The 27264-nt window shown below is 44.7% G+C and overlaps 1 protein-coding gene across 1 annotated transcript in view; it reads right to left on the bottom strand.

The window, feature by feature from the left end:
- Positions 1–416: 416 nt before the first annotated feature.
- SrpRalpha (signal recognition particle receptor alpha) overlaps positions 417–27264 on the bottom strand; it is a 56902-nt gene continuing 30054 nt past the window's right edge. The window contains exons 8-13 of the mRNA XM_075693072.1: positions 24423–24532; positions 23224–23483; positions 16734–16947; positions 12440–12525; positions 4784–4960; positions 417–1368 (exon numbers count right to left, since the gene is read on the bottom strand). Of these exons, the coding sequence (XP_075549187.1) occupies positions 1243–1368; positions 4784–4960; positions 12440–12525; positions 16734–16947; positions 23224–23483; positions 24423–24532 (973 nt within the window). The 3' untranslated portion in view covers positions 417–1242. The remainder of the gene's footprint in view (positions 1369–4783; positions 4961–12439; positions 12526–16733; positions 16948–23223; positions 23484–24422; positions 24533–27264) is intronic.

Below are 27264 nucleotides of genomic sequence, written 5' to 3'. Positions count from 1 at the left end.
GCAGATACCCCAGCGCTGGTTCGTCAGCCTGACATCAGGGATTCCAAAGTATGTTTTTGCATTTGGGCCACGTTGGCTGAGTAAAGGTTCTCGAAACTTGCCATGTTTAATATTTGGTTCCTTTAGAACACATTGTAGTCAATCTGTATCTCTATATATAGTTAGTAGGCCCTAGAAGATGCCATAAAAGTCCATGACGTCACAGCCACCAGGTGCGGGACCTTAAGTAGGCGTCGCCACCCGTGTTTTGTTCTTGCACTTTTTCTGGCTTACCAAGCGTCTTATAATTGTAAGAGTTGTGTTTTTGGTGTTGCAGAAAGGTAATCTATTGATGCAGAAGAAATCCTTTTTCACTTTAGTGTCCCTTTAAGCAGTGTTGCGACCTGAAGATAAGCAACCATAATGAATCAAGAAGCTTCTTACAGAGTGAAACACATACTTTAATTCCAGGCACCAATTATCACCACTCCTCAAGTCATGTGCAACTGATTATAGTGTTCACAGCACAACATGGCAATGTTAGTGAAATACCACAGTTACGTTCTGGTGTGATTTACAGCCAAAATGAGCTATGCATATCATAGAGCATAATCAATCCGGGGCCACTCCACACAGCATTGCCATTGCATTGACATATAGGCAAATAATAAAGGTGCATTAATTATAGCCCTTAGGCATGACTAAGTTATTAAAAATACTGACAGTCAAAATTAAACATCAAACAGATTAAAAAATGTGTATAGATTTAAGCTAGATAGCTAAAAACAAACGCTGTACAAATAATCATATGTAAATAATTTTTTTAGTGTTGAGCAAAAAGCACAAGAAAATGACGTGAAAGCCCATAAAACACAAATTTAGGTGGTCAGGCATAGTAGACAGAGCTCACAGTTTCCCACATAGACGGGAGCTTAAGCTAATAGGTGTGAATTCCTCAACAAATGATGGAACGACTAAGGGTATTATCAAAGGAATGTAACAAAATTAACACATGTGTAGCATATGTAACTATCAAAAACATTGTTTTCGGCAAAAGAACAAGGAAAGAACCTTCCGGTTGTTCAAAATTTACGTGTAAACTCAATAACACCACGAAAAATCTTGACATAACAAGGCTTCTTTCTCAAACAAAATGAAGGAAAGTGTGGCACTCTCAACAAAACTGCTACTATCGCAAGAAGGAAAAGCCGGAAGGGGTAGCCAGGTCAGGGAAGAAAGGCTGCCAAGCTTCACCAGTGCTGTCTACTTCATGAGTGCATGCACCACTGCCTTGGCGTTGATCGTTTTCAGGTCAATGTAGGTTTGCCCCGTGCCAACAAAAACAATGGGCTGTCCTGTGATGTAGGTCATTGAGATCGCAGCACCAACCTTGAGAGTGAAAGGTAAGCAAGAAAAGGGTCACTGGGACAAATCAATTTTTTAATATGATACTCACTTCAAAAACACAATTAACTCTGATAAGCTGCACTGTAGACTAAGTGTACATCTGTTAGGCTAAAATTCTGGATGAACAGATTTCCAAAGTCACTTCATGATCACCTTAACAGTCTAGCATACTGAGGATGTTTCCAAAGAGGATTTAATAACTTGGTAGGCTGCAGGTGAGATGAATAAAATAAAATCAGAAGTCATCAGCAGCAACTCTAAGCATGCTTTGTGATGCATCTAGTTAGATTATCAGTTAACACCAAATACAAAAAAAATTGTAATATTCTTTGAAAGACAACTACTGTAAAATTCTTAGAGATGCCCCGCCCCCCCAAAATAAGCCACCCCTGTTTTTGGCACACTTATCTAGTTTTTCAAAAACAGTGATAGATAAGACCACACGTGCACAATGAAAGTTAGCCCACCGCATACTTTAAGAAGTGAAGAGCAGGTTGTTAAAGACACAAAGAACTATATCTCATTAAAAAAACCTAGCTTATTCTTGCACAGGTAGCCTGCCCTTGCATCCAACTCAACCCTATTTGACTCAATGATTCACCCAGTTAGATTACCAAAAGAAATGCCATGGTTTTTACAGATGCCATAGTGAGGTCTATGACTTGATTAATTAATTAATTAAGGGAAAATCAGACATCCACCCGTTCGTAGCAATTGCTACAAATGTTTATGGCTTGATTTTGACCACCTCAGGCTCTATAATGTGCACCCAATCAAAGTACACAGACACTAGTTTCACACCTACATCAGGTGGGTACGGCGGCTGGAAATCAAACCTGTAACCTCTCACATCAGCAGCAGAATTCTGAACCTATGAGCCATGACGTTTATCTTCATCAATTACAATCTCCGCAGAAAGGCAAGAAAGTGCATACAAGCTTCAACCATGAGTGAAAACTGCATGCATAAGTGACAATTGGCTTCGTAAGCAAGGTTCTTTCACATGTAAAAGCCACCATGTTGTACAATGCCACCTGAGATGATTATTGAAGTAGCTGGTTTAGTAGACCTTTGAGTGAAGTGGAAGCTGAAGTAAAGAAAATTTAGTCTTTGAGTTCTATGTGCCAAAACCACAATCTAATTGTGAAGCATGCCGTAGTATGAGGCTCCAGATTATTTTATCAGCTGGGTTTCTGCCTGGGCTTATCACCGAGCACATGACAGCCTTCACATTTCACCCCTGTTAAATGTGCCCGAGATCAAACCCATGACACTGAGCTAAGCAGTGCAACGGCATAGCCACTAATGTAAAACGGCAAGTCAGACTGGTGGAATGCTTTTTGCACAATAAGACAATGCTAACCATGCTTTAAGTGTACCCCTGTGCTTCAAGCTTGTCTGCATAGTCAAAGCTCCTACGAAACAATCTCACAAGAACTAATTGATGAATTCTGATATGACTGATGAACTTCAGATAAATTCTTAACTTCTGAAAATCATTGAAATGCACTCGAACTAGGGCACACAAATGTTCTTGCATACTGCCCCCATTGGAATGTCACAGCCGTGGTCGGGAACTAGGCCCAAGACCTCACTGTCATAACGTAATAAAAAGTTTTGTTTCGAAACAAATTTCCAGAATGCTGTGTAATTCAAGGTATTTATTCCCAAGCGAGGACCTCTAAATAAAAGAAGTCACCTGTTCGCAAATTTCAGCTTCAGGCACAGCTTCACAGTATTGCTGGAGCAGTATTGCTGGAGATAGAGAATTCTGCTGCAGAATTCTTGTGCAGATTAAATGTACAAAAATATGACAACTCTTACACTGTTCGCATTCTTGATATACAAGCACAGCTTCGAAAAATTAAAAAAAAAAGATGTAACATGCATGCATACCTAGGTAGCAGCACTTTACAGGGTGTTTTCAATAAGGCTAGCGTATGAAGAATGAAGAAGAAGAGTGATGGGACATGGTTTTAAAAAAGTCGCGAAAACCAGCAATTAGTGGAGTGCAAATTAGAAACTCTGAATATTCGATTCAAACCGGTTGGTATTCGATTTAAGAAGAAACTTGGACTAAATATTCAAAATACTCTAGCCCCTAAAAATTGCTGCTATTGGGTCCTTATAGACAGCTTCGCCGCAATACCGTCATGTTATGCGGCGAGGCATAGAGTGTATTGCGATGAAGCATATTTACTCTGCAGTGAAGCATATAAAAAGCAAGAAAGAAGGCACTGTCAGGGTGCTACTATGAGCTCGAGTACCAATACTGCCTCTCCATGCATGTGTACAACAACAGGAGCCAAGTGGAAACTTCTATGCCTGCCACTATACTGGATAAGTGCCTAAAACATGGTTTCCAAACCCCAAATTTGACCAAGTCACAAGCTTGGAAATGTTTTTAGACCCTCACTCTAAAGTACTAATTGTGTACCACCACAATATTTCAATGGCAAACTTGGTTAAAACTCTGGCTTTAGAAGAAGCAAGAAAAATATCAACACCAAGGAACCCAGAGATGTACCCAACAATGAACGCTTCTGAAGAGGCTTCTTCCATGTCGGCACTATGGAAAGACTTTGATAAGCTCATCAACCAGTGGCAATTTTCACTACTATAAGCAGAGGTTCAAAGAGATGTGCATGACAAAATTTTATGTGAAAGAGAAGGCCCGTGTGATTAGTGGCATAAGTAGGTATGGTAACCACTGTCGACTCGGCTTGTGAAGAGATACCTGCTGATACTAGACACTAGTGTGTCCAGTGAGCAGCACTTTTCAGTATCTGAAGGAATTGTGACATGCCCGAAGGTGTCATAGCTCCACGAACAAATCAAGCAGCTATCCTTTCTTTATGACAACATTAAATAACAGAAGTGCTACATCGTCAAGCAAAAGTGTTGTACTAGAAAATTTTGTTGATCATAAAGCAATTATTTTCCTCCACATTATTTAGTGTGCAATAATTGAGTTTTTTTCCGTACAACTTGTATTCCAACTGTATACCAATTGTATTCGCATTTGAAAATTATTTGATTCAATTCACACTTGTTTTACACTATTTGAATTCACTTAAAATTAAATATATTCATGCACTCCTGTTGGCAATCAACTCTACTACTGCCCACATGGACTTTCATGAGCCACCATTTCTGTAGAAATCTCTGTGCACATTGTTTGTTATACCTCGAGCACAAAGTGGCCATGCCAAAACAAACATAAAAGGGGCAGAGTAACCGGCTCTCCCTTCGCAAGCTCAACTTTTCAAGATTTTATTCCACACTGAACTCTTGGAATACTAATTTGCAGGCACACAATTTTGCTACAGTCATGTTTCTGTAAGCAAAAATTATCTCACAAGAATGAAGTAACCTGCAACATTTCAAAGTGCCTCACCTTGTCGTCAATAGTGTCAAACTTGGTGAGCACAATGCCATCAATGAGGTGTGGGTTCTCCTCACTGGAGTGGTCGGCAAGGGCCTGGTTGAATTTTACAAGCTGATCCACAGCCTCATTACCAACCAAAGCCTCACCCACAAAGAGCACAAGGTCAGGCTTGTTCACTGTAATAAGCTGGAAGTGGAGATCAAGAGAATGAGGGATTCAAGATCACAGTTAAGCGCTATGGCCACTGAGGCAAGCATAAAGAAAAAAATAAAACAGCAGACTTCAGTGATTCCTACTCCTCAAAGTAAGAAAGCAAAAACAAGATGGCGATCTTCACAGTGGGAGAATACTGCTGTCAGTATAAATGAGTTTCAAACTAACAAATTCCTCAATCTATTCTATTTTTCTTGCAATTTAGTTCCACCTTATTTTCTCAATACCATATTAATTTTTCAATACAAATTTTTATGTGTAAAGTGTTGCATGTTTATTTATGTGCTATTACACAGTAGCTGCCATAAGCATGAACTACAATGTAGGAACTACCATGTAAGAACTGCCTATGAGGCATTGTTGTGGTACTGACTGTCTTATTCATGGCCCAACCTCCGTTGCAGGCATGTACCATGTTTAAGGCTCATGAATGCCACATATGCCTTATATCGACGCTATTTTCCACGAGCATGACAATGAAGATTTGCATGCCAGCACACCGCTGTCTTGTCAAGAACGATTATGTGACACACAATGTCACTGTCGTCCGCTATGGTATTGCTATAGTTGTGGCCCCCAATCACGTGCACAGACAGCATGCTGTCGGAACATGTGGAGTGCAAAAGCTTGCACTGCAGTATTTACTTGCATAATCCTCACATTTTTCTTTTTGTAGAAGATCAAAGCATGCAATAACTATGCGGGGAAAATTTACCAAGAGAACGTACAGAGTGCTAAAAAGAAAAACGAAGTGGCTGCAAAGCAGGGTTCTCCCACTAGCGACTAAAAGATCATAAAAGTACTTCCAAACAAGACTTACCTCAGCAATAAAGCCACAGGTTCAACACAACGCGAGATTTATTTGCAGACACTAAATTAAGCAAATAAATAAAGTGTCTCTTGGCTGACCTACCGTATTTACATGATTGTAAGTCGACCCCTTTTTTTAAATTTGAAAGTCTGAAGTTGGGGGGTCGACTTACAATCGAAACCAAAACATGGCCCCGCCAAAAAAAGCGATACCAATGGGAGCCACAACGTAGTTACATTTTTTTGTTTGATCTATGGCCCTACCCGTATCTTTTCACTATCCCGCGTGTTTGTTCGCTTTTCGAAAGAATTTTTCAACATTTCTGAGAATCTTACAGTGCATCATGGAGGAAGGAAATTGAGGAGAGGCCCTACCCCCTCCGCGCTAGGAGAAAAGTGTGGAGGAAGTGACGTAGTAGGTTCCCCTCTTTTTTGATGATTTTTTATTTCTTTGCCGTAGGGCTCACGCCTTTCAGACCACAATGGCGGCTCCGTTTTGGTTCTGTGCGCTCACACATGTTCCTTCGTAGGTTTGCGTTGGTCTCCGTGTTTTGTTGCGCTGCGTTATCTGGACCGTGCTCTCCCGGATGTGGCTGTGGCCAGGTGAGACAGAAGGAACTAAAGTTCGTGAAATGAACGCACATGCAACGCTGTACGCAATGTACCGTGCCACGGCAATGGCAACGGACGAAGGAATATCCGCGGGAAATTTTGCCCTCTTTGGTAGAATCATGCTAACGTGCTAATGATTGCTTAGTATTGCTGCAGAGTGCGCGGGTCCGATCAGCATGGTTGCGCGCAGAGCGGCGTGGTTTTGCGAGAAATGTAAACAAGAGAGGAGAGCTGGCCCGATAGGCGGAGCAACGCTATGAGCAACGCCAACTTCCGGCTTCACTTTAGCTTCACAAAGAGTGACATCAGGGCCTCTCCTGAGTTTCCTTCCTCCGTGCAGTGCATGCAACACTCATGGGGGAGTCGATACTTGATGTATAGAGGCTAGAAGGTTTTGCTAGTGTCACGACCAGGCCGTCACAGCTGAAATAACTTGCTATGCGCAAGGCAGATGGCGCTACCGCCCGCTGGCACGCGGGCGGGCGCAAGAAGCCCTTATGGGGGTTGTGCTCTCTGGTTCAGTCGGTTGATCGTGTGTGTGCTGCTGTCACTGCCTTGACAAGATGTTAAAGTGCTAAAGACAGTGCAAACTCTGGCACAGGTTCTCTTGTCATTTAGATTCGACACGGACTCGCTGTAACACCGACAGCGTGCCGCGGCAGGAGCAAATGCAAGCGTCACGTCGGGCCCGACCTACTGCGCCGTAAAGAAGCGTAAAAACACAGCTTGTACATGATACCGAAACGAGAAAATGAAGCGGGACAAATTGCAGGGCGGAATGTCTTTATTACACAAGGTTCTATGGCAACAATATACTAATGCCTTTCCTTGTGCGAAGTGCCCTGTGCGAGGCTACCAACAGCGCCGCATTTTCAGCAGCTTTTTCTTTTATCGCTGCGCTCTTTGTTTACTGACTATACAAGAAAATGCATCCTAGTCAAGGCGTAATACTTTATCACTTCTGTCGTAATTCGATGTCCATGCTCCTTGCAGCTCACACCTTGAAGCTCACGTCCCTGAAGAAAATGCAGAAAGCTGACCATGCTATCTGCGTGTAGCTTATTGCGACTGAAAAACACCGTAAATGTGTCCTCAAGCTTCGCTATGAGCTGTTCAATTGGCCTTGATGGATAAGCTAAGCCTCCATGGTCAAAATTTCGAGTAAGCGAGACATTGTCTTTGCAAGCCGAGTCAAACAACAAAGTGCTGAAACAAGTTGCACATTCAGGGCAAGGAAATCTTTTAAGGATTTTTCTAACAACATACCCAGCTACATAAAAAAAATTAGTCTGCTGTCACTTTTTTTTGTCTACACAGCCCTGAGGATCGCTCAGGCTGCTGTGCTCCTCGAGCAGCTGTGCATGCAGCAGAAGCCAAGTTTCCGCTATCCACTAAATTATCGACAAGTTCAGTTATTTGCACATTTTTTTCTTTGGGGACATAAGATGGTTCAAGTCAAGGAATTTTCGCTTCCTTGCATTTATTTGTTTCAAGGTCACTAGTCGTTTCTTATGCTGCCTGTTTCACTGGTTCAAGATAAGCTTTCTTGAGTATTTGCATCGTAGGCAAGTATTGCACATCGGACGTCGTCGCAGTGCAGGGTTTCGAGAAGTACGCTTTTCCATACTGTGTATGTTGGCCAGGTGAGAGAGGCTCAATCTAACAGCCAGGACAAAGTAGCAATTTATCTCGTCCTTTGAACGTAGCGTTCGTCGAAATGCCTTGAGCACACGACACAGGTTTCGTCAAGAGCCTTGTCATCTCGCGATATGTTTCGAGCCCATTCTTGCAACCGATGAGGGTCGGATGGGGCGCGGAACGACACTTTTTCTTTCGACGACTTGTAGCCACCTTTGCAGAGCGGCACGAAACACGTGCGACCTTTTTTGTCGGCATTATCACACGTGCATCGAGATACAAAAACAAATCACGCACAAATCCCAGCCCGCGCGCACTTGCCAACTGGCTGGGCAAACGGCGTGCCTAGAACAGCGCGGCCAAAGCCGCTCACCTGGTAGCTGCAGCGCCACCTACGCAGCGCATCCAAACTGGTTTCACAGGGGCCCCTTGAAATGGCGGCCGTTCAAGACACTAGGAAAACCTTCTAGCCTCTGTAGTTGATGGAAGCGCCGCTGTTCTCATTTGCGGCAGCACCCTCAGAACGGCGGCGCTTGCAGGAAGTTTCGGTAGTTAATGGAAGAGCAGACAACGCTCGCGGGTTTCTCTTTCTCTGTTTAAAGGCATTGGTATTGGTTTGACGCGTTCCACTTAACTGCCGGCTACGTGCTACTTCTATGCTTCCCCAGTCGTCATAGTGCTCCAGGCCCACTAATCGTTTGGCACTTGTTCACAGCAGCGTTTAAGAGGGTTGCTATCCTTTACGCCGAAGAAACAAATCACTGCGCAGCGGGCCGCAATTTCGACGTTTCTAAACGGATGGTGCGAGAGTGGCGACTGCAGCGAAGCGAAATTTTCACCTGTGTGACGGCAAGTGAGAAATTTCCCACGTGCCGAAGTCTGGACGCTTTCCGGAGCTGTAGGCTAAGCTTGTGGCGTACGTCGCTGAAATACGTGATTGGTCCCTGCCAGTGAAGTGCCACGTGGTCATAAAACAAGCCCAGACCTTCACCTTAATTTTAAGGTTCTGCTCCGCTGTGAGTACAACGAGTGGCTGGCGGCAGAAGACTGCGAAATTACGCCAACCGGGCCTGTCAAAAGAGCCTCCCTGACGGCTGCGTGTGGTTGGGTGCATTTGGCGTGGGCTGCTGTTCTGCAAGATGTCCTGGTGCGGTCGTTTGCCAAATTTGAGATTTCGCTGGACCACGACGCGCTGTGGGACCGCAGCAATGATGACGATGGCAGCACTAGTGAAGATGAGTAGTCCAGTGACCATGTCAGCTACTAATAAACTTTCATTATCGAATGCGCCCTCAGGTATGCTCTCCTATTTTTTTTTTTTTTTCCGGTCAAGCGATATGGGGGGGGTCGACTTACATTCGAGTCGACTTACAATCGTGTAAATACGGTACTCAAAGTCTGAGTCAAGGCTGACAACGCTGATACCAGCCTCATCGGCAACTTCAACACTGTCTGCATAGCTAAGGTCGTGCACCAGGTCATCTTTGCTTCTGTCCAAAGCTTTTGAAATCCGAATCTTTTTATAGCTGAGGACTATGAGGTCTGAAGAAATCATGGCCCATGCATCCAATATCCACGTGCAAAGGTGCTCCACTGACGGCTTCTTAATCTTGCCCCCCTGGGTTATGGCGTGTTCACCTCTGGCCATCCATCCTGCGTACAGCTTCCAAACATTATCCTTGAATGGTTTGTTCAAGGATACGTCCAGAGGCTGCAGCATCGATGTGAGACTGCCTAGGATAACGGCTAGATCAGTCTGCAGCTCCTTCGGCTTCGCCCGAACAGTCAACAAGGTGACTGCGGCAGCTGCTGATGACAAGCACTGACAAAGAAAGTAGTGCCCCTGGGCAGCGTCCCCAAGCAGTTCTGATCCAGTCAACCATAAGGTCTGCAGTCATACACCTTTTGTTTTACACCCGAATGTGAATGCCAGGAGGGAATTTCCTTTCGGGAGGGTCTTTAGTTGGAAAATTACAAAAGGTGGCAGCTTTCGTACGTTCACTGTCAGAGCGAGTGCGACAGGGCACCTTCATTTTTGAGCACCTGTAGTCCGAATGTTCACACTCCACACAGCTTTTTGTTCAACTGCTGTGCTACTCCACATGTCAAAATGTCAAACGCATGTCAAACGCATGTCAAATGCGAACAAAAACAATGCCGAGGTCAGTTGCTTCTCACATGCGACTATGCGCACTACCGAAATTTAACAAAATGGCAGAAACCTCGCCATTTGTGGCTGGGCTTGGATTGGACTAAGGCTGCGTGCGTTGTCAGTGTGCATGATGCTTAAAAGATGGCACTTGGCTGTCATACGCTATTATCATCAGTGGCTGGAACAAACAGACGACATCTGCTGCTGCACTTTTTGGGGGTGCGATGATTGCTCGAGGGGGAAAAAAAAATCCTATTTTTGGTGGCCAATATAGGGGGTGCGAGCATTATGCGTGTGCGAGAATTACACGAGTAGATATGGTAATTGCCAAGCACTCTTGTTACAAAATCGCACAGTGGTTAGCGCACCTCCAACTGTACTAAGTGCACACTGCTGCAATGACATGAGTTCAAATCCCAGTTGTGGCTGTTTTGGACAAAGTCTTTGGACAAAGTCTTCTTTTTCTTCTTCCAATGCTCTAGGGTGATTGTGAAGCTCAGGATGAGGAGGAGACCTGCTGACTATGATCACCATCGGCATAATGGAATGGACAAACGGACAAACTCAATTTCGAGCACTTAACTGCATTTGCAGTAAGAGGCTCGGTCTTTGTTCTGTTATACAGTTGACCTACGTTAATTCGATCCCGACGGCCCCAATGAAATTGGTCTAATTATGCTGCAGGTCTTAACAAGCAAGAGGCAAGAAAAACGATCAAACAAACTGCTGGTTCATTGGGCAGTGCTTGTTCAATTCTAACAAGCCCCCAAATCGAATGCACACCAACTTCTTATGGGTTCAATGTAAGAAACTAATGCACAATTGACATTAGAGCTCTTGAAAGAAAATAGAAATCGAATGTGCATAAGAATAACTTAGCAACAAAAACCTAGCATGCCTCTGATTATGGCAATAAGAATATGAAAGCAACAAATCCTTGCCTTTTGTGATAGAAATGGGAAGGAAACCCCAGAACATTTGCCGCTGCAAGCGCTTATCAGCCATAATATGAGGAGGACTGCAGCTTCTGCACTGCTTTTATGCGAAATAGAAACAGGATTTGCCCGTGCATTCAGCAAATAAAAGATTGTGGATGTACTAATCATTATTGTTTTCTTGATACCCTTGATAATTTGACATTTGGTTAGTTTGGAAATTTTTTGACTCCTGTGAAATCTGAATTAATGAGGTTTACTGTACATCAACACGCCTTTATTTCGTAGACATTCGCAACCCTCAATTGTATTTAGCGCAAAACCAGTGTGGAAGCTGCAATTCTTGTCATGTTGTTGCGACTTCCATTGTAGTGTGACAGCAGTGCAAAATGTGAGTAACTGAAATATAAAATGTTTTTAATACGTTGCGCCCGTCCCAACTTTTTTTTTTCCAAATGAACTGAGTGGAAACTGATCGTCCATCACGGCGTAGGCGGCACACTTTTCGGCAGCGGACAGCCCACAGCCCACAGTACAATCAGTTTTCATCTTTGAGAGCTTCCACCAAGTTTGTGACATCACATGCACCTGGCACTGAATTGAAATACTACCCACCACGACAACTACCAATTAGTTTGCGGTCGCTAACAATGCAATCATGGACGGTGACCGCACAGTTCTAAAGGCACATGACTTATGCAGTGTCGTGTGCAGCAGTAAATGCAAGAATAAAGAGTGATAAAGTATTTCTGCCATTCCTGTACGGTTACCACGGATGACCATGACGATTCGGGCTCTGCTGCTTCTTTTTAGATGGATGCTAGTGCCACTTTTGCTTGTTTGTGCTGAACAATTGTGGCAATAAATGCATTGGCATGCCTCAAGTGTCATCCAAACTAGAGTTTTATACTATTGAATAATGCATACGATTTCCAAAACCAGAGTGTCTGTTCGAATTATCTAATTTTCCTAATTAACAAGATTTCACTATACCTGGGGGTACGTTAGAATGGGGAAAGATAAATATCTTACTATGTTTTCATAATACAAGATACCACACAGTATACAAGACTAATCAGAATGGTAGACTCTTCAAACACAGAAACATAGTACACTCTTTAAAAATATGCAAAGAAAATTCACGCACCAACAGCTTACATTACTTATTTGGCAAACTGTAGAAAGCAAGAAAAAAAATTGCAGCATCACCAGAAAAGCCCGTGCAAATATATACTCATGCACATACATATTCTACACAGGAGAACTGGAGCACATTGTTAACACAATGTTCACAACTCAACTCACTTTTGCCAGTGCACGCATCAGGGGTTCATTATCCTGCATTCTTCCAGCTGTGTCAATAAGGACAACGTCAAGTTTTGTTTCTCGAGCTGGAACAGAAAGAGAAGAAATGTTTGCCTACCGAAGCTACTCAGCCATCTACTAGTATCACTTGGTACTAGCCAAGATGTTCTAGAAGCTTGTTTTGCTACAATACACTAACATGCTCAACACTCACAACTGAAGTTTACATAAGTTGACACATTTAGTGACACATTAATAAAACACCACCCACACAACTGGAACTGTTTTCTCATTGTTCATTTTCAGGGATACAATCATTTTCTCAAGACTTTGCATGACTAGCACTAGTTGTGGCGGTATCTATGGTTGGTAGCATTCCTGGCACTGAGCTAAGAGAGCATGCTTGGCTGTGTAGGTGCTTAAAAGCACCTGACACTAGTCATGCAAAGTCTTGTGAAAGTGATTGTATCTATGGAAGTGAATGACCAAGAATATGCCTCCCCTGGCCACACCAAGGTGCCAAATGTGATGATGGCACAAAGGTGTCTGCGGTCGGTACAGTAGAACCTCACTGATACAAGCCCAATTCATACGATTTCCTTGCGCTAACGTTCGCAATTGAGAACACAAGAAAATGACCCAATACAGTTATGCTCCTTCTTTACCACAAGTTACCAAAACACGCAATCTTTCAGTGCCAACATTCATTACGTTGCCGAACTGTGGTTATATATAATATCTTTTTCAGCCGTTCGATTCCAAGTGAACAAGAAACATTCGCAGTTCCGCCGAAAAGGTGAAGCACCGACTGCGATAGCAGATTAGTAGATAGCTCTATGAAGTAAGGATAGTAGTCTTAACCACCGTATAAACTTGTAAACATCCGCTTACTAACTAAATTATCAATGATAGAATGCGTAAGCGTGACTCAACGAGGACATAGAAAGAAACAGACACACGGAGACAGCACTGTCTTTGTGTGTCTCCTTCTTTCTACGTCTTTTTCAGTCGCGCTTACACATTCTAGTATGGATTCAAACCAACTAGCCTGTCAACATGTTTTAACTAAATTAACCAGCACGGTGTCACACACGCACAGGTAAACACGAGCACACATCGCTCTATGACAGCGGAAACTGTCTGTGAAAACGCTGGAGTTAGAAATCGCGGCAGTAGCCGCGAGTCAATTGACCTCTGTGCATATGTCGCTTCAACACGTACGATACGTCAAAAGCACAGCGCATACAAAGCTACCGGCACTCTGCAAACATAGCAGATTGCTTTGAAAATTAGGCCCGCGCGGGCGCGCACTTTAGCCACCTTTAAGATGCACGAGTGCCGGCAACACGTCCCTACAGTGTCCACCAAAGGCATCTACTACGGTGTCAGCGATTTGCATGGCCAACGCCGTAGCAGACGCCGCGGTTGTGTCTTCGCTGTACGGAGTGGTGGGTGAGGAGGACATTGAGGCCACGAAGTAGTCTCCAGAGAAGAACACCCCTCCTCCCTCGCCTCACCCCCCTGCCTCGCGTGCCACAGGAGAGGGCATGTATCTGGGCCATGTTCCTCGCTCACGCACACGAAAGTGAACAAAGTTCGCCAGCTCACCCTCACACGCTTTCACTCATACAGAACCTCACGGCAACGGCGACAGCAAAAATCCACCTGGAGTGTCCGTATAATTGCTATCGCAATAAAAGGAGCAAGGCACATGTACAATTGAGAGCAGCAGATGCCCACCACAGCAGCTTTCCTGCAGTACTCACCCACACGTGTCACGCAAACACTCACTCAGTTTCCTCTTTCAACAGCAGGAAATACCCTTGTGGGCCATCACATGTCGCAATTCATAGCTATCACCGCCAAACCTATTGCAATAAGCATCCTCACCTATCTGTTTCACAGTGCATGGGGATAACCAAAATGCAGTGCCATTCCCTGCTGTAGGCGATGCGAAGTGAATGCCAGGTTTTGCTGTGGTGGCATCATATTCCCGCACAGCCCATCAGCTTGATTTCGTTTCAGCTTCCCATCAGAGTCTTAAAACACTACGCAAGAGGAAAACAACTAAGCACATCTCTGGCAGCTCAGGTCCAGCTCGAGGTGCATTGGTGGTGCGTGTCACAACAATTCTAGCCAAGTGCGCATCTAAAAAATTCCGGCAAAAATGACCCGCCTCAAGAGCCTGCTGGCCCAGAACGAATTTGAGGAGTGTAAACTTAAGCTTGCTGAAGCTGCAAAAAAGAAGACATCTATCTCGAGCTCCACCAGCTCAGCACATGTCATCTCCTGCTGCAACATTTTGCGCAATGCTTTGTATTACGTAAATGTCAACTACAATGAAGTCTGCCAAATTTTTTAGTGGCTTCAGATCATACATTTTCCTGGTTGTTAAGTTTTTTTTACCCATTTTTCTCTAGAATGTATGAACGAAGTTCAACTATAGGCAAGTGCTGCCATTGCTATAATTAGACACAAGCGGGCATTAGGCAGCTGAGACACATAGTACCTGAGTGCTAAGCATTGAGGATGCCAAACACAGAGCATAAATGGGTATCCAGAGGGAATGTTAAAGAACACTAGAAAATCTTCTTTACTGCTTATCCCATTTTAGAACATGGCTACCAAATTCAGTAATGTGTGAGGCCTGTGCGAATACTATTACAATGTTATATAGTCAAAAGGAAAACAACATTTGAATGGGCTACTATGACAGAAATATTAACTGTGAAATGGTATTATAAATATAAACTGAGTGTTACCGTTAGATGTAGCATTTAATATGATAGAATGTCATTGGAGGAAATAAAGCAAGGTAAATTATGGCAAAGGGAAGTTTTTAGGTCTTACTAACTAGCAACACTGACATTACAGCTTTTTTTCTGCTCGTAACTAAAGGAAAGGCAAGGGGGCATTTTGTGCTAATGAATTTAATTTGACTGCATAAAATTTCAGAATGTAGTTATTCCTCTGTTCAGTGCAATCATATTCTACCCAAACAAGCTTTAAGCACCTTTTCACTTCCCTTGCAGAGCATGCTTAAGATTTCTGGTTCGAGTTGCTTGAATGTGTTAGCTTAATGCATCTTTCTTCTAAAGCCTTTGATGTTTGCTCATTACAGCCTATATTTGTTCTTGTTAAGCTGCTATCTCTTCATTGTTTCAGTTAAGTCTGGCAGCAGCTGTACACATGGCAATTCCACAAATTCTGTAACTGTTGTTGCATTTCTATTTGCTCTAACTACAGGTGGTGCACACCAGACAGTTTTCCTGGAGAAAGAGAAGTTGATTCCGTGTTGGCCGGAATAAAGTGTGGAGATGACATCAACATAACGGAGCTGAACTATGCCCTCAGTCACTGAAAAAAGCAGTGTGTGCATTGCTCCTGTTGTGTTTACTTTTTGGAGGCAGTCTGAAATTTTGAAGTTTTGTCAGCAGGAAGGGACAAAATGTAGCTGTATGTGAGGAGAGGCGCTCCAAAGAGACCGAAGAGAACGAATGTTGCATCTTTCGCTACAATGTTTCTTTGTTCTCCTGTACTGGCAACAAGGATAATGAAGTTTTCTTTAATGTCAATCATTAAGCAGAGTTCTACGTTGTCAATCTTTTGTACCTGTGTTATGCTTGATGTGTTACACTTGAATGAGAAAGTCTGATGCTCCCTGGTTCCATAAGGATTATATACAGTCAACCCTCATTACAACAGACCCTGATAATCCGACAAAAACTTTTGTTTTATCTGAAGTCCGTGATATCCAAAATGCCTCACTTCCAAAACTTTCATCGCAATGTCTAACAACTTTATTGCAAAGAGTGAGTGACGAACTTCCAAAGTAGAAAACAAACAAAAAAAAAGGTCACAGTTTCGCCCGAAAGGCGAAGCACCCTGCCTTCCTCTCTCGCGCGAGCGATATTGAGCTGCGATCATCGGCTGACCCTCACAAGTCAGTTGTCAGCCCTTGTCAAGGGCTGAAAGCATGTTTAAGCATTTCGAAAAACATTGCTGCTAATATTGTCTACTGTAGCCGATAGTGCATTGTAACACAGTCCGTTAAAAGCGAACTTCGTTGTCTAAGGCTGACAAGCTAAGGCTGACATATGGTCCGCTATATCCGAAAGTCTGTTGTATGCGACTCCGTTGTAACGAGCCTAAACTTTACTGTAATAAGGAACGAAGGCAGTGTAATAAATATTTAGAATGATTATTCACATGTTAAGGATATGAGACAATTGACAGAAATTTGACAAGAAAATTGTAGTCAAGCAAACATCCAACACGCGATAAGCACACGCACCATAGTTGATGGCCTCCATGGCAATGCCTGCAGCGTCCTTTCCGTAACCCTTCTCGTACAGTTGCACCATCTGCTTGCCGCCATGCTTCTCGGGTGGGTGCAGGGCATTCAGGTGGCGCATATGAGTGCGCAGCTGCTCCACAGCACCAGCTCGGAATGTGTCACAGGCAGCAATCAGTACCCGGCAGTTGTTTTCAATCAGCCAGAAGCAGATCTGCAAGTTTTTCCAGTTACTCGTAAGACACTGTAAGGTAAGACACTGTTCCTATGACTGTTTGTGTCCGTTTGCAGCTATGCAGAACCTTCTCGAGACTAGAGTCAGAGAAGGTTCCTAGCTAAGCTGAACACTCAGTTGCCCCGAAAGCAATGGAGGAACTACGCAACCGGCATTTTGTCAGATCTTGGTCGCATTCCTAGCTTGAACGTGAGCACTAATTTTGACAATCCTTCCGAGCACTCCAAGCTGGAGTGCAGCGCTTTGAGCGGACTAGGTGAATGTGTTCTGAGGACTTGTATATAGCCACCTAAATGTAAAGCACACCACCAGAGCATTCTTGAGTGCTCAAACAACCAGTTGAATGTACCATTTGTGTGGGCAAGTTGGTCTATATTTGTCAATAAGAAAAAGAAACATCCTTCAAGCACAGCAGCCCAATGCTCCAAACACTAGGCCATGATTACATGCATACTCCTCTTATGCCAAAGCTGACCAGTTCTTTGCAATGAATGGCACATGCGTTACATGCCAGATTCTCGTGTTCCTTCCTCAGGGCAGCTCACGCTTTTAGACGGCAAATTAGACTGCACCGTCTCTGGGATCGGCCCACATTCCCCAATACTTTCCTCATAGAAGCTAGCACTACCTAGAAACTGTGCAAAGCTGTACCAATTTCATGATCGGCCCACATCGAATGGGCCTTATTTCATGCCAGAGCGTAAATGCCATCATCGTTTTAGCATACACCACATGACATTGCCATAGGTATGTATGACTGTAACACGTGGTCGCTGATGACATCACAATGTGTTACTCTCAATTACACTCTTCCAGTGCCTATGTAGAACTCAACAGTTGGCATGTCGGAAGCTCAGATTGAACGGCCAGAGTAGAAATGCCAACAGCGTCACACTACTGTCATCACTGTCGTCTTGCTGCTGTCATCATGGGCATGCTCGCGTCAGCCACATAGCTGTTCGTCGTACACAAGCACACTGTTTAACCAGGTGATGCCTTGCTTCATCATCATCATCAGCCTGGTTACGCCCACTGCAGGGCAAAGGCCTCTCTCATATTTCTCCAACAACCCCGGTCATGTACTAATTGTGGCCATGTCGTCCCTGCAAACTTCTCAATCTCATCCGCCCACCTAACTTTCTGCCGCCCCCTGCTACGCTTCCCTTCCCTCGGAATCCAGTCCGTAACCCTTATTGACCATCGGTTATCTTCTCTCCTCATTACATGTTCTGCCCATGCCCCCCCATTTCTCTTTCTTGAATTCAACTAAGATGTCATTAACTCGTGTTTGTTCCCTCACCCAATCTGCTTTTTTCTTATACCTTAACGTTACACCCATCATTCTTCTTTCCATAGCTCGTTGCGTCGTCCTCAATTTAAGCAGAAACCTTTTCGTAAGCCTCCAGGTTTCGGCCCCATAGGTGAGTACTGGTAAGACACAGCTATTATACACTTTTCTCTTAAGGGATAACCTCATCCCTATTAGTAATGATATTGCTGGCTTTGTCTCTTAACGCATACATCTGATTCTTGCTTATTCCTAGTTTCTTCTTCACTGCTTTTAGGCTTCCTCCATTCTTGAGAGCATGTTCGATTCCATCCATATTATACTTCGTTATGTCAGTTGTCTTACGCTTGTTGATTAACTTCGAAAGTTCAGCCAGTTCTATTCTAACTGTAGGGTTAGAGGCTTTCATACATTGGCATTTCTTGATCAGATCTTTCGTCTCCTGCGATAGCTTACTCGTATCCTGTCTAACGGAGTTACCACCAACTTCTATTGCACACTCCTTAAAGATGCCCACAAGATTGTCGTTCATTGCTTCAACACTAAGGTCTTCTTCCTGAGTTAAAGCCGAATACCTGTTCTGTAGCTTGATCTGGGATTCCTCTATTTTCCCTCTTACCGCTAACTCATTGATCGGCTTCTTATGTACCAGTTTCTTCCGTTCCCTCCTCAGGTCTAGGCTAATTCAAGTTCTTACCATCCTATGGTCACTGCAGCGCACCTTGCTGAGCACGTCCACATCTTGTATGATGCCAGGGTTAGCGCAGTGTATGAAGTCTATTTCATTCCCAGTCTCGCCGTTCGGGCTCCTCCACGTCCACTTTCGGCTATCCCGCTTGCGGAAGAAGGTATTCATTATCCGCAAATTTTTCTGTTCTGTAAACTCTACTAATAATTCTCCCCTGCAATTCCTAGTGCCTATGCCATATTCCCCCACTGCCTTGTCTCCAGCCTGCTTCTGCCTACCTTGGCATTGAAGTCGCCCATCAGTATAGTGTAATTTGTTTTCACTCTACTCATTGCCGATTCCACGTCTTCATAGAAGCTTTAGACTTCCTGGTCATCATGACTGGATGTAGGGGCATAGACCTGTACAACCTTCATTTCGTACCTCTTATTAAGTTTCACAAGACCTGCCACCCTCTTGTTAATGCTATAGAATTCCTGTATGTTACCAGCTATATTCTTATTAATCAGGAATCCGACTCCTAGTTCTCGTCTCTCCACTAAGCCCCGGTAGCACAGGACGTGCCCGCTTTTTAGCACTGTATATGCTTCTTTTGGCCTCCTAATTTCACTGAGCCCTATTATATCCCAGTTGCTGCCCTCTAATTCCTCCAATAGCACTGCTAGACTCGCCCCACTAGATAATGTTCTAGCATTAAACGTTGCCAGGTTCAGATTCCAATGGCGGCCTATCCGGAGCAAGGGATTCTTAGCACCCTCTGCTGCGTCGCAGGTCTGACCGCCGCCGTGGTCAGTTGCTTCGCAGCTGCTGGGGACTGAGGGCCAGGGTTTGATTGTTGTGTTCATATAGGAAGTTTGTGGCCAAGTACTGCACCAGCGTGGCCAATCCTGCTCTGGTGAGGGAGTGCATTACCCGTTCTGGTCACCGGGATCAGGCCACACTCCAGGCCTGTTTATGCAATTTTATCAACACACAGATTTTTAAAAATTTTAATCCGGTGGAAAATTGCGCGGCACCGGTATTCGAACCACGGACCTCTTGCACGCGACGCGGGTGTTCTACCTCTACGCCACCGCTGCACTCCTTGCTTGCATAATCCTAAATGATGCTGGTTAGTCAGGTAACCAGCAAAGTGCTTTGCACAACGACGATTCCCACAGTGCGTGAAATCTGATACATTTTTTGGGGATGTTCACCCTACTGTGTGCCGTGTCATTTGCTACCAGGAGAATTTTGTAAACACAACACATGGCAAGCTTTCCAGTACTATAATATCTCCTTATTTCAACCCTCGTTAATATAAAAGATTGGATAATTTGGACTTATCCACTGGTCCTGGCAGGTGTTTGCATTAGTTAATGCGATCAAACTCTCTTTAATCCAGACAATTCTCAAAGCTTGGAGTGCAGTAAATGTACAATACAAATGAGCAAAAACAAAGCTGGCGTCCAACTGAAACAAAGCAGCCGAGTCCACATGGCCATTATCCTCAGTGTTAACCATACGGTAATGACAGAAACACCGGAATGCTTGAAGCCTATTTTTGCCTTCATAGCCTTTATTATTGCATTTATTGCCGTGCATGACACTGCGTTGTCCAGTCGCTAGTCGCCATCAATCACGATTGCCTCGATACCGATCGCGGTTTCGTCTGAAGCAGCTGCGAGAAACAGCAGTTCCGTTTTGACTCTGTGCACGCATGGGCTGTGTGCCTCCAGAAATGCGTGGTCGCCATCCATGATTGTGTTGACACTGACCACAGTTTTGCCTGCAGTGGCTGTGGCAAGCCTTCAGAACTGTGAGGTTGCCATCCATGATCGCGCCAAAAGTGACCGCGGTTTCGTCCGCAGCGGTTGTAGCAAGCAGTAGTTTCACCTTGACTCAGTGTAGCGCATGCGCAATGTCACGAACACAGCTGTGATGAGATTCTTTCAATTAATTAATCGTTGCTGAGGCACAGCCTCAGCACATGAAGTGACGAAGCCATTTGTTACCACACTGCAAGCCATTCATTAAGGAAAATCCAATACAAAGAGAAAAAGAAACTGCACAATCTAATCAAACATGCAAAAAAGAATTAAGCTTCCAAAGAAAGCATCAAAATCAGAAGGGGCCTTCAGTTTCGTGGTCTGCAGTGGAGCTGCAAGATGAACTAGAGGTGTTGACGGAGGCAGCGCTCAGAGCGTAGAAGCAGTGCTGAAGACAGGCACTGATCCTGGTCACCCTCAGGCGAACAACCCGGATTCAGTGATGCAGGAGTAAGTCCGGTTGTGGCATTGCAAAACATGGGCAGGTGGCCTTGGCACGGTAGGGGTCTCGACGCCGGATACCAAGTCCAATGGCTTCACCTCTGCTCCCGGTGCATGGGCTTCATTTCTCCCACGTTGATCAGCACCTTCCTGTTGTGATGATCGGGAGAATGCAGCGACCACGCCTCTGGAAGGTCGCCATGGTCCAGTAGAAGGCACAAAGCCCGGGCCTGATGCCAGACGACTTCACTCTTGCACCTGGAGCACTGGTGAACTACTTCCTCCATGCAGGCTTATTGCTCGACGTCTCCCCAGTTCCTTCTTTTCTTTCTCCTGGCTTAGTGTTTCTGTTCGAATTATTCTTCGGCACACTTGTGCAACCGCGACAGTGTCTTGTTGTCTTTGCATGGCTGACCCACTCCGATCACAGCACTCGCGCACATGACACATCACAACAGCAGAAGCTGTCAAGGGTGGAGAACAATTGACTAAACTCAGCAGCTACAGTTTAACGGCATCGAACTCACTGGCTACATCACAAACTGAGGGACTTTTTGTTGCTGACTGGCTCACTGTCGAAAAAATCATCGGGATGTGCAGGCAGAATTGCAAGGCACGTCTTGGATGAAAACAACGGCCCTGCACTGCAGCTGCAGTGTAAAGGAAGCACGAGGCATCATTCGCTGCTGTGAGCGCTAATCCATCGTGATATGACAAGAATCGCAGCTTCCACACTGTTTTTGTGCTGAACAGAAACAAGATTTGTTGATTCATTCAGCAAGTAAATGCACACTAATTTACTAACTACAGTGAAACCTCATTAAACCATAGTTGTCCGGAGCTCAGAAAACGTACATACTAAACGGTAGTACTGCTTAACCGAAATAGCATGAAATCGCCCACTTACCTGTCAAAAACGGAACTCTGAGAGAGTGCAATGAAAGGGGAAAAAACATGCAGTATTTATTTACTTCGCGCGACAAACATGTTATTTTCGTTTGATGCCGTGGCGGCTTAGCAGTGACGACAGCGGCCTCAAACTTGCTGAAGCTGTGAGCCAGCTTTTCAGCCAGTGCCCTCTTCTCAGCAAACACTCGCATGGCAGATTCCTCGTTGGCATTATATATTCTCCACGCACAGGCGCAGTAGTGTTGCAGAAGTCGCAGGGCATCTTTTCATGGCGGGATGCTGTTCTCGTCGCGATGATTGCATTTATGAGGCTGACGTAACGCACAGCTTCTGCCACTGTCGGGCCTGAATCGCCCATGCTCTCGCTTTCTGTGCCGTCCTTATCACTGTCGCTAGGCGACACTTCGGCAACAACAGAGGCAATGATGGCGAAAAGTCAAAGCTCGTAGCCGACATCTCTTTGCGGTCGCAGCAGCGCTGCCAAGCAACTTCTTCGCATTCCAAATGCCACACACCGTAGTCAACAGTACACCCATGTCGCGTGCCAGCGCCGACTTTTCGCATCACATTCGATAGCCCGAACGATGTCTAATTTTTATTCTAAGCTAAGCACCAGGCGTCTTTCACATCCGCGTTTCGGCATGAAGCGAGTTCTCGCTTGCACGACACCACAACGCTCTCTGGCACGGCGCCAAAATGATGTTGATGTTGATGTGGCTTAACGCGCAAATGCACAGGGCGCTTGGAGGTCGTTATGCTGATTTCTGAGGCTTGTTGTTCTGCCGGGCCACTCAATGGAGACGACGCACCACCATGTTTGCGCGACGAAAAGCGGAAACACTACGTGTTAACTGATATGTACGCAATAAGCTGGTACGGTTTATGCGGATACAAAACACATTATGTTCAAGGACACTGAGTCAGGGATTTGACTTTACTGCTTTTAAAACGAAGCTACTGCTTAAGCGTGTATGGTGTAACAAGGTTTTACTGTATTAGTCTTTTTTATTTTGTTACCCTCTATAACTTGACATTCGATTAATTTGATCTTTTTTTTTTTTCAGTCTTGTGGTATCTAAATTAACAAATGTTTATTGTATGCACATATAAAGAAAACTTGCCTTGGCCAAGTTGGTGGACTTTCCAACTCCATTCACACCGCAGAAGGTAATGACGAAGGGGCGCCCAGCACGCTGGGCCTCCAGGACGTCTCGCAGCAGGTTGACACGGCGCTTGGGTGAAAGCAGCTGCACCAGCGCGTCTACCAGGGTGGCCCGCACCGTGGATGCCACGCCCGTGAAGCTGCCGAGCACGCGTCCTTCCAGACGGGCTCCCACCGAATCGCACAGCTTTTGGGCCACATCGGCCGCCACATTTTTGGCTGCGACAGAACCACAAATGGAGGCACTGTCGCTACTAGACGGCTATGGTGCCGCAACGTTTTGAACACTCGCGGTGACATAAGCAAAACAGTGTATTCTTCATATTCATATTCATAAAGGTGATCTTCTTTCACATTTTTTATTTATGAAGTCCGTAAGTATTGCATGTATGTATCCTAAGCTTTTCTGACAAGCACAGAGAAGAAAAAAGCAATGCCCAAAGGAGAATGCATCATTTCGATGTTCCCTTTAAAGCTTTGCATGCAAACGTTGCTGGCAAGAAGACAAAAGTACCAACCACTGCAGTTCAACAATACAATGCCCCGGATCATGCTTTCCGGGAACTTATTAATAACCAGTAAAAAGGACGAGCAACTTTATTGCGTCATTCTTTTGTATTCTTGATGTGAACATTGGCACTGTGAAATTGTACAAAACACAATCATATCAACGAGGTTCTACTATATATATTCAGACACGATTGTCTGAATATATATGAAACGGGTTCGATATCACACAGCACTAAAGAATATTAAAGAATTTTTTTTTCCACATTGAAGAGCAGCACATACCCAGTGACCCAATTTGGCGTCGAAGAGGTTTATTGAAGAGTGACCACGACTCAGTGTCACATGAAGTCAATGACCCAAGTTGGTCCAACAGCTGATTTGAACATGGTTCCCTCAGCACGGCAGCCCAATGCTCCACCCACTAAACCATGAACTATCCAGTGACCCAAGTTGGGGTAAAAATAGTCAGAGACAGAAACATACCAGAAAGTGTGTAAAGTATCTTAAAAATGCTAATCACATTAGAAGCATTTACTAACTCGTGTTAAGGTGTACTTGTTAACACAGGCACTGCAGACATATGAAAGCATGTCACAACTTCAGGGACAGAGGAACAAGAGCTCAGTAGAGTGTGACCGGTTAGCTCACCAATAAGATGGTCCCTCAGCTTGTCCAGAACAGGGGCCATGTCCTCTGCTGTGATACTCTTGGATCCGACCAAGCCACGGAACATACCAAACATGCCTCCAGTCTTGCCTCTACAAAAACAATGTAGCATGAAACAAAAAGTCAGCGGCGATTTAGCGGCAAATGCGAGAGGAATATGTTAGCATCACATCCTGGGACCTCAAAGAGGCGTATCTAAGATTTAAAATGCATTCATCACACTGCAAAGTGTTGTATATACAAGAGCTCACTAGACAAATGTCCTTATTTGAGGAGCAAAGCGCAACTGACAATTGTCCAGAGTAGACCACCGTAAGTTGCAATATATATATATATATATATATATATATATATATATATATATATATATATATATATATATGTATATATATATAAACGAGAAGAAAGGGGGTTAACCGAAGGGCCCGATCTTTATTAGTCATATCATAAGAAGCCAACAAACACTGACACCAAGGACAACATAGGGGAAATTACCTGTGCTTAATAAATGGAATAATGAAACAATAAATTAATTGAAATTAAAGTAGATGAAAAAACAACTTGCCACAGGTGGGAACCGAACCCACAACCTTCGCATTTCGCGTGCATTGCTCTACCAATTGAGCTACCGCGGCGCTGTTTCCCCATTCACTTTCTTGGGTATTTATGTGTCCTAGTAGTACCTTGGGAGTGTTAGCCAGCGCCACCACTCACAGACCTTGGCGGCGGACGTGGAACGTCCTTCTAACCGCAGGCGTTACGAGAACGTGATCTTTTTGGGTGAAGGCAACTGGTCAATAAACCCAGATATGCTACCTGAAGGCATCAATGTAGCCGGATTCGAGACCCTCGTTAAGTAATAAACGAGAAGAAAGGGGGTTAACCGAGGGTCTCGACACGCTCACTCTTTCCATACGCGGCAGATTGCCTCTAAAGCCCAGACAACACGTAGGCTTGCAGACACGCAAGCTCGCATCTGCGTGCCCAAGCATGAGAAGACGGTGCGGCATGGCTCGTACGTGTCGAAACACTGTGTGATCTCGGGGAACAGTTCCTCTCTGTTATCATGGGCTTGAGCTGCCTCGCATCGGCGCGCCTGGCTACGCAGCTACGGCATGGTACATTCAATTCTCAGTCAAGAAGATTTATATCACGCAAGAAAATGCTTCTTTCCTTTTTGTGCTGATCTAACAGCTATAAAAATATAATATTTATGTTTGTAGACATCGAAGCATTTTGAAACACTGCCAATAACAAAAGTAGGAAGTGGCATCTGCCAAGGCATCTGTGAGTGAGCGCGCGCTGTCGCGCATCTTTGTAGATGCAAACTGTCATTCTTCGCAGGCGCGGCACATGTAGGCGCACGAACGCGAGTTTGCGCACGTCTGCAAGCATGTGTGTGGTCTCGGCTTAAAGCAGGCTGCACAGCTGTATATGCGCTCAGCCACGCTTCAGCCACGGCCAAGATGAGTGCCAGAAATCGAGGCACGCGCCAACTTACCCCCCCTCCCCCAACTCCACCCCCTCGCACGTGCTTGATCGCGTTACTGTGAGCTCACTCCCCTACCCTTCTTTCCCTTTGCTCGCGCGCGAAGGTGGCACTCAAGAAGCCACCACATTTTTTTTTTGTCTCACCCTCGCTCACTTTCAGTCTCACCTAAAGCAAACAGTCAGCGGGGTGTGTGATAGTATCTTATCGCACTTTAACTTTGTATGGAGCATGATGCGGCTCGACTTCAGAGGTCCCTCTTGTCGCACGGCGCGTGATTTGTGAGGTGCGTCTGGAAGCAGCCGCTTGTAATTCAATAATTTGACCACCTGCGTCCGCGGAAGTTTCCATTTATTGCATCAGCATTCCTTCGTGGTGGCAGTGAAATTTCGTTATATTGAGATCACATATGAACACACTTCGTTATATTGTCACATGGTCGTGACGTTCAAGAACACAGTAGCAATACTGTGAAAGACAAAACTAACTTTTATTGGGCGAACCTGTGCCCACAAAAACAGGCCCCACTTATAGCACGACAGCGGCGAACACGGTCGGCAATCGTCGAAAATCTGATCAGTGGGTCAAGTGCGTCGGCTTTTATACAGCAGTCGTCGAATGTTCCAGACTAATCGTTGGGTCCCGCGTGCCTTCCACAATGTTCTACACAATTCGCGTCATGCAATGAAATCAGATAACACAAGGTTCGGCAACAACAGACAGCGTACAGAAGCATCAATAACTTTCCAGAAACTTCGGATACATGCAGGCACGTCCCGTGTTGTGCGATAACATTTGTTAGGCAGCGAAATGTGGTCGCCCGATAAAGATAAGTACACGTGTCAATATTGAGGTTCTAAATACATGGTGTTCTACGGACAAGAGGTTACGAAAAGTTAAATACTTTGTTATATAGAGAATTTTGTTATATTGAAGTTCGCTATATTAAAGTTTAACTGTATAGCAGCACAGAAAAATAAGTTACACAATTTTGCTTAGTGTTGTACAAGCGTAGTTCACTCTGCTCGAAAATTCATGATGGACAAGGCTGCTGAGGGGTTTCATGTCTGCACTTTGTGTTTGCCCGACACATGCAACACTATGCCGCAACGTGTGCATTTCACATGCAAATTGGACTGCACAATGCGGCAGTTTAGGCTGCCTTGTGAAAACCACAACACAGCCTAGGAACCTTGGCACTTTTTGCCGACATGCAAGTTTAGCCTGTTACATCCGTAAGCACACCGATGAACTTGGTAAGGATTCTCACCATAGTTGTCGACTGGTTGCCGAGTGCCATTTTTCGCTACTTGTACGAGCATACCAGCATAGCAA

This window comes from Dermacentor variabilis, chromosome 5 (genome assembly GCF_050947875.1).
Source record: "Dermacentor variabilis isolate Ectoservices chromosome 5, ASM5094787v1, whole genome shotgun sequence".
Lineage (NCBI taxonomy): Eukaryota > Metazoa > Arthropoda > Arachnida > Ixodida > Ixodidae > Dermacentor > Dermacentor variabilis.
This window is presented reverse-complemented; position numbering and strand designations above follow the sequence as displayed.